At 33.7% G+C, this 18,204-nt stretch overlaps 1 protein-coding gene across 2 annotated transcripts in view; it reads right to left on the reverse strand.

The window, feature by feature from the left end:
* Positions 1-471: 471 nt before the first annotated feature.
* Positions 472-18,204, reverse strand: part of CRISPLD1 (cysteine rich secretory protein LCCL domain containing 1) — a 42,360-nt gene continuing 24,627 nt past the window's right edge. Inside the window, exons 5-15 of one of the 2 annotated variants that reach the window (XM_007525802.2) lie at positions 17,200-17,315; positions 16,038-16,138; positions 13,914-14,054; positions 13,714-13,774; positions 13,546-13,612; positions 13,232-13,362; positions 11,203-11,246; positions 11,041-11,113; positions 7,310-7,385; positions 2,987-3,117; positions 472-1,539 (exon numbers count right to left, since the gene is read on the reverse strand). In XM_007525802.2, the coding sequence (XP_007525864.1) occupies positions 1,488-1,539; positions 2,987-3,117; positions 7,310-7,385; positions 11,041-11,113; positions 11,203-11,246; positions 13,232-13,362; positions 13,546-13,612; positions 13,714-13,774; positions 13,914-14,054; positions 16,038-16,138; positions 17,200-17,315 (993 nt within the window). In that variant the 3' untranslated portion in view covers positions 472-1,487. The remainder of the gene's footprint in view (positions 1,540-2,986; positions 3,118-7,309; positions 7,386-11,040; positions 11,114-11,202; positions 11,247-13,231; positions 13,363-13,545; positions 13,613-13,713; positions 13,775-13,913; positions 14,055-16,037; positions 16,139-17,199; positions 17,316-18,204) is intronic. The other variant, XM_060199971.1, reaches the window with a different exon arrangement.

Raw genomic sequence — 18,204 nt, forward strand, 5'->3', positions numbered from 1 at the left:
ACTATTTTGTAATTTCTTTCAGATGATTTTCTTCTGGTTTATAAATTCACCTTTTTATTAAATATTATTTTAATACAATGTTTTTAAACTTATGATTGTCTATCTTCTCTTTAGATACCAATACCTAAATAATCAAATTGACTGTGAAGACTTCAGGTGTAAAGAATGTTAATATAGATAAAACAAATTTAAAACCCTTTTGAATATTTTCTTAATAAAGATACAGAGGACTGGGGCTGGATGGTAGTGCACCTGGTTGAGCACACATATTACAATGCACAAGGACCCAGGTTCGATCCCCAGCCCCCACCTGCAGGGGAAAATCTTTGTGAGTGGTGAAGCAGTGTTTCAGGTGTCTCTCATTCTCTCTCCCTCTCTATCACCCCCTCCCCTCTTGATTTCTGGCTTCCTTAAATAAATAAAGATACTTTTAAAAAATTTAAATGGATACAGAAGACTAAAGGCAATACCTTGAATCTTGATAAGTTTAATATGTATACATGGAAAGAGTAAGTTCATCAGAAGAAAAACAATTAACAAAATTAACAATTAGAGAATTTTACTCTCCAGGCACATTTTTTCCATAAAACAAATATAATATGAAGACATTTATACACAAATCCATTTACCATTAATAAGAACAGTGGCAATAGTAATGTAATACATGACATATATAAGAATTTTTTGCTATTATACTTCCTGGCCTGCAGGAGTATTTGCCAGGATAAAAAAGTAAATGTGTGACCACAATATATATATATATATATATGATCTCTGGCTGTCCATACTTCACTCTGTACTTACTCTATGTTCCCTAGAAAGGCTCTCACAATACTAGTCTGATTTCATTCTTCTTACTATTAAGTCTATTCCCAAAGAACCAAACATTTTAATTAATTCATTTGGATATTAAGGGGTTATATGTAATAAGTGCAATATAAGGATTTAATAATCCATGTACCTAAACTTAACAAATAATCTATACAGGTTGAAGTGGAAAGTAATTTCAGATTATTTGGAATAGATAATGGCATAACATTTAAAATGGGAAAACGTGGTGGTATGGTTTCTTTCTTTTTATTGGAGTTGATTATTTTTAAATGTATCAGATGACTTTCTGAGGGCCATTCACATTCAAAGTTTAGATTCATTTTATTAGTGGCATATACAAAGCACCATATAATATAATATGAAATGTAGAACAATCATGGCTATGTAATTAACTGTAGAAATAACTGCTAAGAAAATATAGCAATATTTAACACAGGATTTCTAAAACCATTACATACTAACTTTCTCAATGCTAATAATGTCCCATGTTTTATTTTACATACTGTGTCTACCAAGATTTATATGCATTTGGCACTTTAGTGGGGGAGCACTGAAAATAGTTGATATCTGCTGTACATTAATGTTACAGTTTTATACAAACTTCAGAAATACGGCATTTGGAATAGTCTATAAGATTCTCTTCCAAGTGTTCCATTTCACACAACAGCAAATACTCTGAATGCCTTTCCTCCGGGAGGGTTCTGTAAGCTACAAAAAAAAGTACAAAAAGTATATTAATGTCATATGTACATATAATCCTTCAAATAAATCATACTTCCTTATGACAGACAGAAACTAACTCTGATTCCAGATGGTCAGCTTTCATAGGGGACTATAATTTATGGTCATTGGAAAACCTAAGTAAGGATGACATTATTCTTTAAACCTTCGTTGTATGCCAGACTGCCGGAATTTAAGGTATAATAGTAAAAATAATAGTATTTTATATAAAATTTCACAGGGCCTAGATCATGTTTTCCATATCTTACCATTTTTGTATTCTAAATAAAGCAAGGTTTAAGAAGCTGTTATTCTAACACTGGAATTTAAAATTTATAATGGACAGCCATGGTTAAAATTTAATTACAAATTTAAAAGATGTAATATTTAAGTAATACTCTAGAGTACTATTAATATATCATATTAATTAATATTGTAACATCTATCATTTTAAATCATAGTCACTTTAATTTAAAATCTAAAAGATTCTAAGATTTTCTTCATTTAAATAAAAAAATGCACATAATTATACACAGAATACTGAATCTCATGTTGAAAGATACTTTACAACAGAAACTTAAAGCAATGTGACATCATCCCCATGGGGTGCAGAAGATGGAAGGTCTGGTTTCTGTAATTTCTTCCTCGCTGAACATCTTTTTAACAGTGGGCTCATGATATTCGAATGATTATGAAAGTAGATGCTAAATATAAATCTATCTATTTCATGAAGATGGCACCCAGATCTGTGGCAGACAATCTTCATTCTCCTTTAGAGAAACTTTACCATGTATTTGAACTCAATATAGATATAAAAGTTAGTTGGGTTTTTGCTGCATGTATATAGAATACATAGGACTTAATAATTGCTTCCACAAATACAAATAATTTGAAAAGTCACTTTGGGTCTTTTCTACATAAGTCACATGAATGTTCTCAAATTACTAAAGCATATATTGATAATACTAATGTGACAAATAGTATAAGATATCCTGAATGAGTTCATTTATGTCATACTAGGCACCCACCTTCCAATCAAAATGAGCATTGGTTCTGAGTAAAATCAAACTCATTGTCTTTTGTCAAATACTTTGTCAGATAACTGGATTAGAGAAATATTCAGTGCCTTGCTCACCTAGAAAAGAATTACATATACAAAAACTAATCTAAGAAAATCCAAAAGAGGATGAAAGAAATTTCCTTATTATGAGATCAATTAACAAAAGAGTGGTTCTGGCTCATAATCCGATTTTCATGTTTATATTTATAAGCCTGCAGGAGACAGGCACCTCTGGTACTGCTGCTTCTCCCATCCATGGAGGACCTCATATTTGCAAGTGAAAAGGAAACTCACTAGCTCAGCCACTAAAGCAAGCTAGTTGGAAAGCAAATATAAAAGCACAAATGACATGTAACTGTACTTAATTTTATTTACCTTTCTGAGTAGATTCCATTCTGAAAAGAAGCAGTGTAAGTCTTTCTTTTGTCAACAGGCATAACATCAACATAGCCACCATGATTTCGAACCACCCCAGCATGCACGGCTGCTCTGCAGATGCTGGATAGCTGCAAGACCAATTTAGTAGTAAATTCCAGCAACACTTATCCTGTTATTAGACTCTGTTATTAGACTGATGTAGTTGACATCTGTCTCCATATCAATACCCAAGGAACAACTGCAGAATGGTGTTTTGTGCATAAAGGTGTATTTCAAAAGTCACAATGTGAAGGCCAACCCTAAGAAAATCCAAAGGATGATTCTATAGGGTAAGATCTCTTCACCATCTAATCTGTGAAACACTCCCTCGGTCAAGCAGCAGACCTTTTCCTTTGCTGTTGCCTTAGCAAGGCCATAAAAAGCAAATCAGCTCCCATGATGTATTCAAGGTCTGTTTATCATTCTTACATTTCATTATCTGCTAGTACCTACTGGAGTCACTCTAAACAAAAGTTCACAGGTAGGACCATCTATGCTTCATTATATTCAATTTAGATTTAAATTCTGAATATCTTAAGCATTCCTTTTTAAAAATAGGGTGGTTTTTTCCTATTAAATCACACATGAGAAAGTCAGCTTAAAAGGATGATCACAAGAAGAAAAATATGAAGAATAATCATAGCTAGCTACCTAGACTTGCAATGTCTATTACCCTGGTCCAAATGGTCTGACTTGCAGTATTAGGAAAGTTCCATAATCATATTGTACCAATTGTAGAATCTGAACTGAATATGACTTCTACGGAGAAGATAATTGTAGTTTTAGGTCCAATACTTTCAATTTTTTCATACAGTTGACATCTGGGAAACAACCCTTTTTTTTTCAGACCATTAAAGTATTCTCTGCATGTTAACAAATGTCATTATCTAAAAGTTCTACCAAAATTTGCTAGCAGGTAAGTATTGCCTGAGGCAATTCTACAATATTGAAACATTTGAACTATTTCAGCAGAAAGCAATTCACCTAGTGTCCCCAGGGGTCTTTTCTTAGTTCATGGGTGTGGTTTTTGCTTGTCCATAGGCACTTGTGAATTACTTAATATACTTTAAAAAATTAACATAAGCTTGTGCATCTGACATGACCTTGCTTTACTACTGTGCTCTGAACCTTGTGGCAGCAGTCAGGATGTATTAGATCAGAGTCTGAATACCAAACCATTTAGTCTTTTCCACTTTTTTTTTTTTGCTACATTGCAAATACCATTTATCTAAAACTTCATATTCTTACACTAAGGAGTCATTTTATTTTCATTTAAAATCCATCGCTGCATTATGTTTAAACCCAATATAGTTCATAACTAATGGGGTTAAAAAGAATTCTATGCATTTTTAAGTATTTACCTTCTGTTTTAAAAGGGCATTATCAACAATTTCCCAAGGCAATAAAAGTGCTTCGACAGAACATTTATTAAATACTAGCACTTGATGTTTTGAAACCTATTGTTTTGTCTATAACAATGAAATCAACAGGCACTCCATTTGACTTCAAACGTCAGAAGAGATTCTTCCTCCCACACTATACCCATATTTTGTAGGAATTAATATACATGAAAGGAAAAGTCCATGTAGAAAACAACAAAACTTTTAATGAATGCTAACCTAAACTCCACCATATTTAATGAAAAATAAAAATTAAAAAATGTAGAAGTTGTATTATGAAAAAAGAAACATGAACAAGGAATGTGGGAGAAGAAGTAAACTGATACTCTTCTTCCCATGTCTTTTGTTCTATAGGGGATATAAAAATGGCAGTTATAGCTGAATCTTTGACTCCTCATTTAGCGAGAAATAGTAATTTTATATTTCCAATTTATTCTTAAGAGGGTCAATAAATAAAATGTGATTGCCTACCCATTCCACTGAGGTAGGAAGATAAAGGGATGTCAAGTCTACTGAGTCTATTCTAGCAGAGATGGGCCATGGGTATAGACATTGATGGCATACTTTGAAGTGATCTCACCAGACATAACTAAAGTTAATAGTTTTAGCTCTTAAATGAACAAGCCTGAATATTTATTTCTTTGGAAAAGCCTGGTAGTTCTATATGTTAATTCATGAGACTTATCTTTTCTTCAAATTTGTAGTTACATGGTACTGGGTTAACATTTGATGTAACCGTCCGTGTGCTTGAAAGTGAAGCAGAGAGGTAGCCTGTCCTGTTCACAGCTTGCATACCTTAAGTTGCTAATTAAAAAATAATTCCAGAATTTCCAAGCCACTCCCCTCAAGCAACTTAAAACTCAATATTAAATAATGGTAGGAAACAATAATAATACCTAACAAAATTGACTAATGCTAAAAGGAAAAAATCGGGGAAGTCAACTTGGATTTAGAGATCTAGCAATTTACTTCATAAAGTGGCACTAATTTAGGATGTGAAAAATGATCCTGATAGTATCAGAAAGAAAAATCAGTAAATCATTATTTTGAAAAAGAGGCAAGAATCCCCACCTGCAGGGAGGAAGCCGGGCTGCAGGTCTCTCTCTCTGTCTCTTCCTCTCTACCCCAACCTTCCTTCTTGATTTCTGGCTATCTCCAATAAATAAATAAATAAATAAAGATAAAAAAGGCAAGAGGATAATCACAGAACTGATGACTAATAAATGAAGATTCCAGGAGGATATTGAAACAGCAGCTGAGAAAACTGTCAAACTGAAGCTTAGAAGAGACTTAGATTTGGAGATAACTTCAAAGGTAAAGTTGAACTTAAAAAAAATAAAAACTTAAGGTCCTCAAAATGACTCACATAGAAGAGCACATGTGTTATCATGCATGAGTATAGAGATTCAAGCCCCCAGCCTCCCCACCTTACGTATATTTCAGGAACAGTGGGTAGTGTAGGTGTCTTTCCTTCTGTCTGTCTGTCTGTCTTTCCCTCCTCCTCTGTCCTTCTTTATTTCTAAATCTCTATCAAAAAGAAACATACACACAAAAAAAGTGGAAAAAAAAAAAAAGGCCACTGTTTCCAAAGGAGCCCTGCAGGAACTCAACCCTGAGCAATAACCCTGCGGTTATTCTTCTGGGGGGGGGGGGGGGAATAGAAACAAAAGCCTGAATCTAAATAAATCCACCAAAACAAACAGGGTTGCAATAAAATATTTCGGGCCTCTTTTTTACAATCCTATTTCCATAGTACTCTATCACATACTCAAGATTATATTCACATTATTATCTTGTTTTGTTTTGTTAACTCTCTGGCTTAAAGAATCTGCAATTATTTCTACATGTCTGCAACATAAAATCTAAAGTCATCAGCACACCCTCTGACAACGCATTCATGTTTTTACAGCTCATTCTCTCTTTCCTTCAGACTAGACTGACTGTAGCCTCTTAAAATCTCTCAAGCTCGTCAAGTTTACATATAAGCAAACCTATATACTATACACACATTCAGCTTGCATATTCTTCCCTGCCTCTTAAGAGGTCACTCGCTCTTCCTTCCTTAAACCTCTTTACAATCCACACTCAAACCTGGCTCAAAAAATGTTTATCCACACTAAAGTCACCACAGCTAGTCTTTCTTGGCAGTATGGTCATCCATTATAACACCCCCTCAGTTTGCTTCCTTTATTATGTACTTTTTTCTTTTTCAATCTTTTTCAGTTGGTTTGTTTCCTAGATAGCAATCAAGGGAAATGAAAGGCTGTACCTTTGTGTTAAAGACTATACGATAAAACTTTAAACCCCTTTTGTACATATTTTAAATTATTACCTTTTTTTGAGTCTATGCTATTTTTTAACCTTCCTTTGGTAGTGAATACATTATTCATACATTTGATAAATCCTTAATTTTCTAGTTTATGTTTCAAATACTGAGAAGTTAACAGAAAGATTAAAGGAAAAAAAATGCATTTCCATCTCAACAACACATTCAGGATTTTTTATTATGTGTCTGATATAAGATATAAATAAAGGAACATTTAGTAAAGATAAATCATTATGATAGAGATACTTCTCAATGGGAAAGGCAAATGGTTTGCTATGACTGCCCAAGTTCATGTTCAACACCAGAGGAAGATCTGATGCTGTGATGCCTTACTTTAATTCTTACTCTCTATCTGAATGAAAAAAAAAATCATCTAAAGAAGTAATAATTACTCATGAGCACACCCCCAATTCCCTCACAAAAAAAGATTATTTTTATATTCATTTATAGTTCACTCTCCTGATAACAAACTTTTTTTCATTCTGTATGTGAATGTATATACATTTCAATATTATGTGGCTATATGCTATAGGCTAGATGAATTAGGATACTTACATCAGAATAAATTCGAGTTCCAATCACACGAGCATAATGCGGATTTGCTTGCATACAGTTACGAGGACAGTAGACTCTGAAATGCAGAAGTAAGTGTACATAGTAAGTATTTGGCTACTTCTACTTCTCTTAATAGTAAAATCAAAGAATGTATACATAAACAAACTTTTTTTAATGTAGTTCTCAAATAAGGCAATTGAACAAGTCAGGTTATAGATACAGTATGTCTGGTTTACTTTAAGCATCTCCAGTCCTTAGCACTAATATGGTTCTTTTAAATTAATTAATTATCTTCCCTTCAGGGTTATCACTAGGACTTGGTGCCTACACTACAAAAATCAATGGTCCTAGAACGTGTGTTTGTTTGTTTGTTTGTTTTTCCTTTTTTCTTATTTTATCCCCCCTTTTGTTGCCCTTGTTGTTGTAGCCTTGTTGTGGTTATTATTGTTGTTGATGATGCCGTTCATTGTTGGATAGGACAGAGAGAAATGGAGAGAGGAGGGGAAGACAGAGAGGGGGAGAGAAAGACAGACACCTGCAGACTTGCTTCACCGCCTGTGAAGCGACTCCCCTGCAGGTAGGGAGCCGGGGTCTGGAAGCAGGATCCTTAAGCCTGTCCTTGCGCTTTGCGCCACTTGCACTTAACCCGCTGCACTACTACCCGACTCCCCTTTTTTTATTTATATTTTTTTTGCTAGGACATAGAGAAATTGAGAGGTGAAAGGACAGATAAAGAGGAAAAGAGGTGTTCTGGGACTTGGCACAGTGGATAAAGTATTGAACTCTCAAGCATGAGGTCCCAAGTTCAGTTCCCGTAAGAGCATATGCTAGAATGATATCTGGTTGTTTCTCTCTCTCTCTCTCCTTCTATCACTCTCATTAATAAATAAAATATTTTTAAAAAGAGGAAAAGAGAAAGATACCTGTAGACCTGTCTCACAGCTCCTGAAGGGTTCCCCCTTTTGGGGGTAGGGGGCTGAGTGAGAGTTGGGAGGGGGTCAATCCCTGCTCCTTGAACTGGGTGATTTGTGTGCTTAACCAGGTGCACTACAACCAGCCCCCTTTGTGGTTCATCCTCTATTTTTTTAATCAAATAAAAATTTCTTCATTTAAAAAATTACATGTCTTAAGTCTTAGGCATACATCATTAAAAACTGACGTGTGTCTACTATATTAACTTCACTTCAAATCACTATATTACACTATACTATATTACACTGTACTGCTTTTACTGGTATCTGATTGGACCTGCTCATTTTCAGAAGTTTTTGATTATTTATTTATTTATTTGAAAGGGAAAGAGAAAAAAGGCTTCACTGTCACCTGCAGTGATGGGAATCATACTTGGAACCTCAGGCTTGAGGTTCCAAGTATGATTTAACCCTATATTCACTGTGCCATCTCCTAGGCTACACAAACCTTTAAATACTGGGTCCAATTATTATTGCTCAATCAATCATAATTCTTGTTCAAATCCTAAATATCCCAGGGGTTAATAAGCTGTCAGGTAGTATTTTCATTCTTTCGGTCAGTTGGGTTTTTCTGAATTCATGCATACATTCACACTCGCTGAAAGGAAGTTAGAAGCTAAAATGGTAAAAATGTAATTTGTTTTACATAGTAAATTAGAGACTTAACAACTACATGAAAATTATTGCTTGCCTGCTTTACCATAAGCACAATCCAGGTTTGAACCATGCACTTACTGCACTGAAAAAAGTGTCCATACTGTGGTTTTCCTTCCTAGTATTACTCTGTCTCTCTGCCATTCTGGAAGGAAGAAAGGAAGGAAGGAAGGAAGGAAGGAAGGAAGGAAGGAAGGAAGGAAGGAAGGAAGGAAGGAAGGAAGGAATGCCAGAAGAGAGAGTGAATATCTTATTGCCTTACTATGTATGAGATGAGATTTAACTCATTTTGTTTCTTGATCCCAAAGGGGAGCACTGTAGACAGCACAAATCTAAATTTTTGGATGGTGGGAAAGTGCACTGGTGTCTCTTCTGTCTTTCTGTTTTTCCCTCCCTCTTTTTTGGGGGGTGGTAGTGGTGGAGAGAATTCAGCACATGATTTGTGGGAAATCATGGTCAAAAGTTAATTTCTAATTAGGCATGTTAGAAGAGATTTTTGTCCGAGTTTTTATGTCCAGTATTCACAACTTGTTGCATACAACTCAGAATACAGAGAGAAAGAAAGAGAGACAGGGAATCAGAGCATCACTCTGGCAATGAAATGCTGGGGATGAAACTCAATGCTGTAGCCACTATGTAGCTCACATGCTGCCCACTAGTACTTTCAAAAGAGTATACAAAACATACAGTGTAGTAAATGCAGAAAAGCAGGCTTTTTGAAAAATATTTATTCCCTTTTGTTGCCCTAGTTTTATTGTTGTAGTTATTACTGTTATTGATGTCATTGTTGTTGGATAGGACAGAGAGAAATGGAGAGAGGAGGGGAAGACAGAGAGAGGGAGAAGAGGATAGACACCTGCAGACCTGCTTCACTGCTTGTGAAGCGACTCCCCTGAAGGTGGGGAGCCAGGGGCTCGAACCGGGATCCCTATGCTAGTCCTTGTGCTTTGCACCAAGTGTGCTTAACCCACTGCACTACCTACCACTCCACTCCCTTTTTTTTTTTTTTTTGGTTCCTCATTCATTAGATTTATCTTATTTAGGAATTGGATGACAAGGTTTAAAGATATGAGTATGTCACTTCAGTTTTTGTAGTAAGACTATGTTATAAATTGTCATGTTCCTCCTACTCCCAAATTCAGACTGAAGTCTTAGCTCTCAGTGCAACTATATTTGCAGAGTTCCTTAAGGAGGTAATTAAAGTTAAGTGAGGTCATAGGGTGAGGCTCTGAATCCACAGAGAGGAGAACACCTTTTTACCTCTCTCTCCCTCCTTCCCACCCCTACCCAGACCTGAGGATACAGGAAAAAAAAAGTAGGTCAAGGAGAGAAGGTTCAAAGAAAGAGACCAAATCCGTTAACATCTTGATCTGGGACTCTCTAAAACTGAGAAAATAAATTTCTGTTATTTATACTGCCCAGTATGCAGCGACTTGTTAAATTGGCTTAAGTGGAATAAAGCAAAACTCTTTGTAGTATCTATGAATATATAGACTACACACACATTCCAGCTAATATAAAACTATTCTGCATTTTACACAAATAATCTAGTAGTCCTACAGTGCATTAATTTAGTTTGCTAAATCTCACTGCTTTCTACTGAGGAGTAATTCAAATAGAAAACCTTTTTACCTCTCTCTCCCTCCTTCTCACCCCTACCCAGACCTGAGGATACAGAAAAAAAAAAAAAAAAGAAAGAAGTAGGTCAAGGAGAAAAGGTTCAAAGCGACCAAATCTGTTAACATCTTGATCTGGGACTCTCTAAAACTGAGAAAATAAATTTCTGTTGTTTATACTGCCCAGTATTCAGCGACTTCTTAAAGTGGCCCAAGTGGAATAAAGCAAAAACTCTTTGTAGTATCTATGAATATATAGACTATATGCACATTCCAGCTAATATAAAAGTATTCTGCATTTTACACAAATAATCTAGTAGTCCTACAGTGCATTAATTTAGTTTGCTAAATCTCACTGCTCTCTACTGAGGAGTAGTTCAAATTATATACCCTTTAAGACCTATAGACACTAAAATATCAGGAAATGACATTGTTATAGGGCAAAATCTCATCATATGCTCACTGGTGGAAAGAATAATAAAAACATTACCTTGGGCAATGTGAAGCAGGCTTGTGAAAGGGACAAAGTTGTTCTACAGTTGTTTCACAAGTAATAGCCTGAACTGAAGAATGAAAACACAAAGCAATAAGCAACTCTTTATAAATGATAACATGTAACATAGTAGTAAGAAAATAATATAAAAATGCTAACCTGTTACTTTAGAGACTGTGAAGGAATTAGCAGATTGATATTTGCTGAAGATAAAACATAAATCATCATCAATTATTTTCATATATACACTGTTGTCATGATTTACCATAGTACTTGGGGGGTAGCTATGAATACTTATTATTATTAGCATTCCTATTTGAATATCTAGATGTGTACTGGTCAAAGAGTTCATGTATTTCATGCTGGATACATATTACATTAAAATATGAACCAAATCAATATTGTTCTTGATTCTACAGCATGATCTCTTCTTCATTACCAGTCTCAAAATCATAGTAGAATAAAACAATTCACATTTATAGCTATTTGTATCTTATTAAAACTAAAATGCTGACATACTTGTTCCTTGTTCCTTCAGAATCAAACTAATCCTTCAACACAGTAAATACAAAGTAGTACTATAAGAAGACTACCAAATAATAAAAATCTTAAAGGAGTATATTCACCATTTTGTCTCCCCCTTTATCTAGCAAAATGTTTATAATATGCAAATGAATCTACCATAATTATTCACTATTCAAAATAGAAGAGTATTAGTTTATATGAAAACATAATTGGCCTATTTACACCCAATTTTTCAGAAAACAAAATTTATTAAATATAGTAACACTTATTCACAATGCCACTTTAATATGACACACTCTTCAAGATTCAGGAGTTTCTATAACAAATTAATCAAAAAATAAATTAAGAGAAAAAATAATAAAATGTATTTAATGCAAAACCAATATTTGGCATACTAAAGCAAATAACTTATGATAGGCAATTAATCAATATTTATATAATTAATCAATAACTACTTTAATGAAACCTAATGTCAAACAGTAATTAATAATAGTTGAAAAACACCCATCAGAAATTTGAACAAAATTATATAGCTAGGATGTCATCCCACTATTTTGCAAAGATTTCTAATATATTTTTTCTGATCCTCAGGAGTAACATACAAAGAGATTGTATATTTCTAAGTAACACTGTTCTTTGAGGTGCCGGGCATGTCACAACCAAATCAATGTCCATGTTATAATGCCCGAGGACCAGGTTCAAGCTTCAGGTCCCCACCTGCAGGAGGAAAGCTTCACAAATGGTGAAGCAGTGCTGCAGATGTCTCTCTCCCTTTCTATCTCCCCTTTCCTTCTTGTTTTCTCTCTTTATTATCTATAAATAAATAAATGTATTCACTTTGTTAAAAATAAAATGTGAATTTTAGAAAATTTTAATTGAAGAGACAGTATAACAATAATGTAAAAATATATTTTGCTACTTTGTACCAAGTATATTTTAGATGTTTTAGAGCCATATATTTAATGTAAGAAACATTTCAAAGATTAATCAGTGCTTTTATGTTAAAATAAAGTTGAATTGGCAAAACAAGGTAACACGTTGCAAACTGAAAGGACCCAGGTTCAAGCTCCTGCCCCCCACCTGCAATGAGGGGAAGCTTCATGCATGATGAAGCAGTGCTGCAGATGTCTCTCTTTCTATCTGCTCCTTTATCTCCCCCTGCCTTCTCAAAGCTTCTCTGTCTCTATCCTAATTATGTTAAATAAAATAAAAAAATGTAAATGATAAGGGTGGCATGTTCCATATTTAGAGGACTTTAAAAATATGCTTTTGCCTAATAATCTACTCAATCTTATGAACAAAGCTCCTGTTGCATGAAATAAATTACTTTTTCCCTACATAGGAAAGGTTAAAGATGGACTTCCTTGGGGTATATTCTTTTATTGCTGAAAAATTGTATTATTTCACACCAGGAACAAGTTCAAGCACTAGCATGCAATTTACAAGCAAATTGATTCAACATGGATTTCGATACTTTTCCCTTTTTTGTCTATGAAAATTATGTAGCTGACATGATCCTTAAAACTGCATATATATATATATATATATATATATATATATATATATATATATATAATTTTTCTGAATTTTTCCCTAAGAGAGAAAGTTAACTTATTGCTACAATTTAAAATCCTATGACCTAAAGGATCATTCAGGTACTTACCCAATTGTTTGAACACCATTTCTATTGGATTTGATGAAATAATGTTTTCTTCCTTGTCTAGTAATATCTACCCAACCACCATCATTGTCTATTATACCATAGTGAATTGCAGCTCTACAGATGCTGGATTGCTTAGAAAAGAAAAAGAAGGAGACAAGGAATATGAAAATCTAAGTTTTGGATTGGACTAATTAATTAAAGTAAATATTTCTAAACAACAAGAGTATATACTTAGAAATATATCTTTACATTCAGGAATCAAACTTTTATGAAATAACCTCTATTTCCAATGTAATTCCATATATAATACTTACCATTTCATAATGTACACTGCCTATAACTTTAGCTTTACTATCCAAACAGCCAGCAGGACATTCATATCTAAATAAAATAAATTGGAAACAAAATGTAGGTTTTCTGTATATCAGCATAAAATCAGAGTATTCTATTTTGCCAGTTAATTTTGAGAATAAAAATATTACCTATTGCAGGTTGTTCCTTTGCACTGATCTCTCAATCTGATATCACAAGAAACAATCTGGGCTGGAAAAATAATTTAGATCATGAAAATGCTGCTATTTTTTATCACATGTAGTCTAATGCCAAGCTTAAGTTAATAAAATATATTCAGATATGCTGATGTAAACATTTTTAAAAATTAGAAGTAACACAGAAGTCTTACACATTTGCTGCATGCTCACTACTTCATTTCTGTTACTCTCATCTGCTCTTGTTCGAATATGGGTGTCATGGACTTGTGCCTGTTGCCTTTCAATTTCATTTGTTTCTTCTTCTTGTGGAGGGTAATATCTGTCTGACCCTTCTGTTAGAGAGAAATATGAATTCCATCTTACATGTGCACAGATTAGCCAAACAATAATATCACTTCATTTGCTTTTTATCATTTTAATCTAAAAAAAAATCAGTCTCAGTTTTAGGTTAAAGGGTAAGCTTTCCTTTTTAAAATCAACAAGGTTTCATTGTTCTGGGCAGGTATTTTACAGGTAGAGAAACAGAGACAGAGACAAAAGACAGGTGGGGGGAAACACAATAGCACCAAAACCCCCTCTTATGTTGTGAGGGCTAACCTTGAACACTAGGCAGGCACAAAGATGGTGATCCAGTTACTACATTGGATTGAAGGAACTACAGAAGTCTTTGAGCTCTTGATTTATTTTTGCTACCATTTGGCTAATAGTAAATGGGATTTTTTTTCTAAACTTTGCTTACACTTCAACATGATATCAGTGATGGGTATTTAATAATTATACCATGAAGTCTACACAGTGATTTAATGAAAACAGACCTTAATCAATTTAATCTGATTTTTCCAAGTGAAATCATATTTGCAATATTTTCAGGAGGATCACATTTATACAACTCCCCAAAGGAAATCTGGCCTAAAGAAAGAATGGCATGGTCTTTTTATTTCTGTAATATCAGTTTCCATGGAAAGGTTTTTTTTTCTCTTTTAGAAGGAAATTCAATGCAGAAATTAATATTTAATTTAATCACTGGACATAATACTTTTTCCAGGTTGGCTTATATCAAGGGCTTGAGAGTAGCACATTTTGGAAAAGTGCATTATTTAAAATGTGTCCAAGAACTTGGAACCTAGAAAAAATTAAAGTCAAAATAAAATATTAAGTAAAATATAGTGAGTACCCATCCATTCGTGAGAGGGCAAATAGGCTAGAGGTTTATGAGTATAAAAGATGGGAAACAGACTCTAACACAGCTGACAATGCTGCAAATGTTTCTATAAATTCGAAAAGGCTCATACAATTGAGCGAATTGTATGGCTACTTTTTGACCATGGTAATGTGCATTCAGTGGAAAAATGACTTATGAGTGCTGAAATGGTGTGCATTTATATATATTTTTCTATTGCACCTAGACTACACTTAGCTTTATTTAGTAATTATTTAGAAAAAATAAACTACAATAGACTAAAAAAAGTTCAGTTGGATAGCATCACTTTCACAAATATTTGTAATATATATTTTATCTCCATGTACTGTAAACATTTTTCAGACATCAAGTGCATCTGAGACCAACTTTTTCAGTATTTCTGTAATATTAATATAAATTTTTATCATCATGATGTGAAAATAATGTATATATTCTGCAGTGAGAAGCACAGAATCAATATAATTCACTGAGTGTTTTTTTAAAATTATTATTATCTTTATTTGTTTATTTGATAGAGATAGAAATAGAGAAATAGAGAGGTAAGGGGGATGTAGAGAGGGATAAGGACACCTGCAGCACTGCTTCATCACTTACAAAGCTTTTGTACTGCAGGTGGGGACCGGGGCTTGAATCTGGGCCCTTGGTATTGTAACATATGTACTCGACTAGGAGTGCCACCACCCAGCCTCCTTAACCATGGTTTTTAAAATTCACAGATTAGTATTTTGGAAAACTTCTCTAAGTGTTAAAAAATTGTGTTCAAATGTTTAGTCCTTCAAAAATGATGTCAATTATTGAAAATATTTCAGTCAACAGAATATCAAAAATATTTGTAAAAATATAAATATACTTGCTACTCTGGAATAATCCTCTAGTAGTGTAACAGGTAGTTATTATGGCTAATCATGAAATTTCCCTTTGCTTGCTAAAGGAATCTTACTAAAATTACATTTTTAAATAATATTTTAAATGGGTTCTTTCAAATATGCGAAACAGAGATCTAGAAACATTACATGTAGAATTAAATGCACTTTCAAATCTTAAAACAAAATTTAATGAATAAAATGGATTTAAATGTAAAGTAAATGGAATATTACAACACAATAGCACATACCTTTGTAGCACAGATTTTCTCTACAGCCCCCTCCAAAACTAGGTGGGCAAGCAGAACAGGGTCGTCCATGTTTGTAAGGGGCGTGACCCCACCAGTTTCCCCTTAAAGAGATGATCAGCTATATTAAGAGACAGTCTAGTGGCATCATTTATAAGACAATGCAAACTATCACTATATTAGGACTCTTCTAAGTGATGATTTTACACAAAGATTCAAGGTATTCATAGATTTCAGAGTTCTTCTAGTTATAGGTATAAATAAAAATTATTGCCTCATTCTTTTAAACATATACTAAGTAGTATACTATATTATTAAAAATTTTTTAAATCAAGCTCTTACAGAATTGCTAACAGTAAATATGGGAGATATATATACAATTTGTTTTTTTAATAAAAAATATTTCAGGCATAGTTTACTCTATGTACAATTGTATTTTTTGTGTGAGTTCCCAGGGTCTCACATGGACAGTTTAACTTACTACTCCAGGCCACCTTTTTCATTCAGGGTACTGGACTTTTCCTCTGGTCTTCTACATTGTTATAAATCTTACATGTGGTGCTGAGGCTTGAACCTGAACTGCAAGCATGATAATGCACACATTCTATCCTGTCTCTTGGGCTTAGAGTTTTTTGTTTGTTTGTTTGTTTGTTTTCTTGCTGCCAAGGCATCAGCCAAAGTGTCCCCCTGGGGCTTCATGCCTGCATTGACTGATTCTAGTAAACTCTTTTTATTATATAGAGAAAGACACTATAGCACTCTCTACTGCTCGTGAAATTTCCCTGTATATGACACTCCCATGTGGTAGCCAGGAGCTTAAATCCTGTTCTTTGCCCATGGTAAATTGTGCATAAGGGTGAAAGTCTATTCATGACTGAACCTATAATTGCTAATCTCTGATTAAAATCATTAAAGAGTTAAAGTGAAATAACACTGCAATGAATGAAAAAGAAAGATGAGAAATATTACTCTAATCAATGATATTTTAATTCACCTATTCCTTTTAAGTACTAACTTTATGCAATGAACAATAATAAGTGTTGCTGTATTAAGTAAACCGAGTTAAAATATATTTATTAATTTATTGAAAATAAGAAAAAATGAGGAATATAAAGGTACTTTTCAGGTGAAGAAAAGCTCAAGAATGAAAATAGTATCTACTCACTTTGGGGAATAATTGCATACCAAGTAGACAGCTTTGGGCCAGATTTGTCCCCAGATGTTCATGTTATGGCACAAATTAATGGCACAGCCTATTCTGCTACTTGTTGCCCACACCACCTAAAAAGAAATGAAAGACTCAGAAGAGCAGGCTAGGGTGAGAAAAAAAAAACATCAGAAAAAAATGTCTAAAGCTGAACTTAAGAAAAAAGTCTGTCACTTAAAAATAGAATAATGTCCAAAAGTTTGGGTTTTTTTTTTTTTTTTCTCTGAGACTTTGGGAGCAGTGTAATTCAAATAGCAAAAAAAAAAAAAAAATCTGCAGGCAGGTAACTATCTGACTAAATGTAAGCATTTTATAAATTTACCAAATAACTTGAAAGTTACATCCGCAAATACTTAAATGATGCATTATTGCTCTTGCAAAGAAACACAGGAAACAAAGCAAGAGTATCCTACATTTAAAACAGAAAGTAACAGGAAAATCCTTATATAATGTGATGGTTTTCATTGTGCCACTTTTTTTTTTAGAGAGTTCAATACTGACATCTATCTTGCCTCATCCACATATTGAACAGTTTTTCCATCTTATATGCACTAATAATCAATCATAGAAATTCTATAAACTCATAGGCAGAGATGTGTCTAGCTGAAACTGCCTTTAGTTGTTAGATGTAGAGTTTAGAATATATCCAATACAAAATATGAACAATGAATAATACTTTAAAAAGAGGTATTGCACACATGAAAATATTGAAGCTCTCAGTAAATAAATACATTAAAACAAAACATTATTATTTATTATTATTATTTACTGAGGAATATTTGAAAGAGTTATTTATTTTTAACTTTCTTTTTCTGATAGAACAGAGAGAAATTGAAAGGGACGAGGAAGATAAATAGGGAAAGAAGCATTGCTTACCACTTGTGAAGCTTTTCTTCTGAATATGGGGCCCCGGGGATTGAACCCATCCTTGCACATAGTAATGTGCACTTAACCAGATGCACC

The sequence above is a fragment of the Erinaceus europaeus genome, chromosome 1 (genome assembly GCF_950295315.1).
Source record: "Erinaceus europaeus chromosome 1, mEriEur2.1, whole genome shotgun sequence".
NCBI classification, from domain to species: Eukaryota; Metazoa; Chordata; class Mammalia; order Eulipotyphla; family Erinaceidae; genus Erinaceus; species Erinaceus europaeus.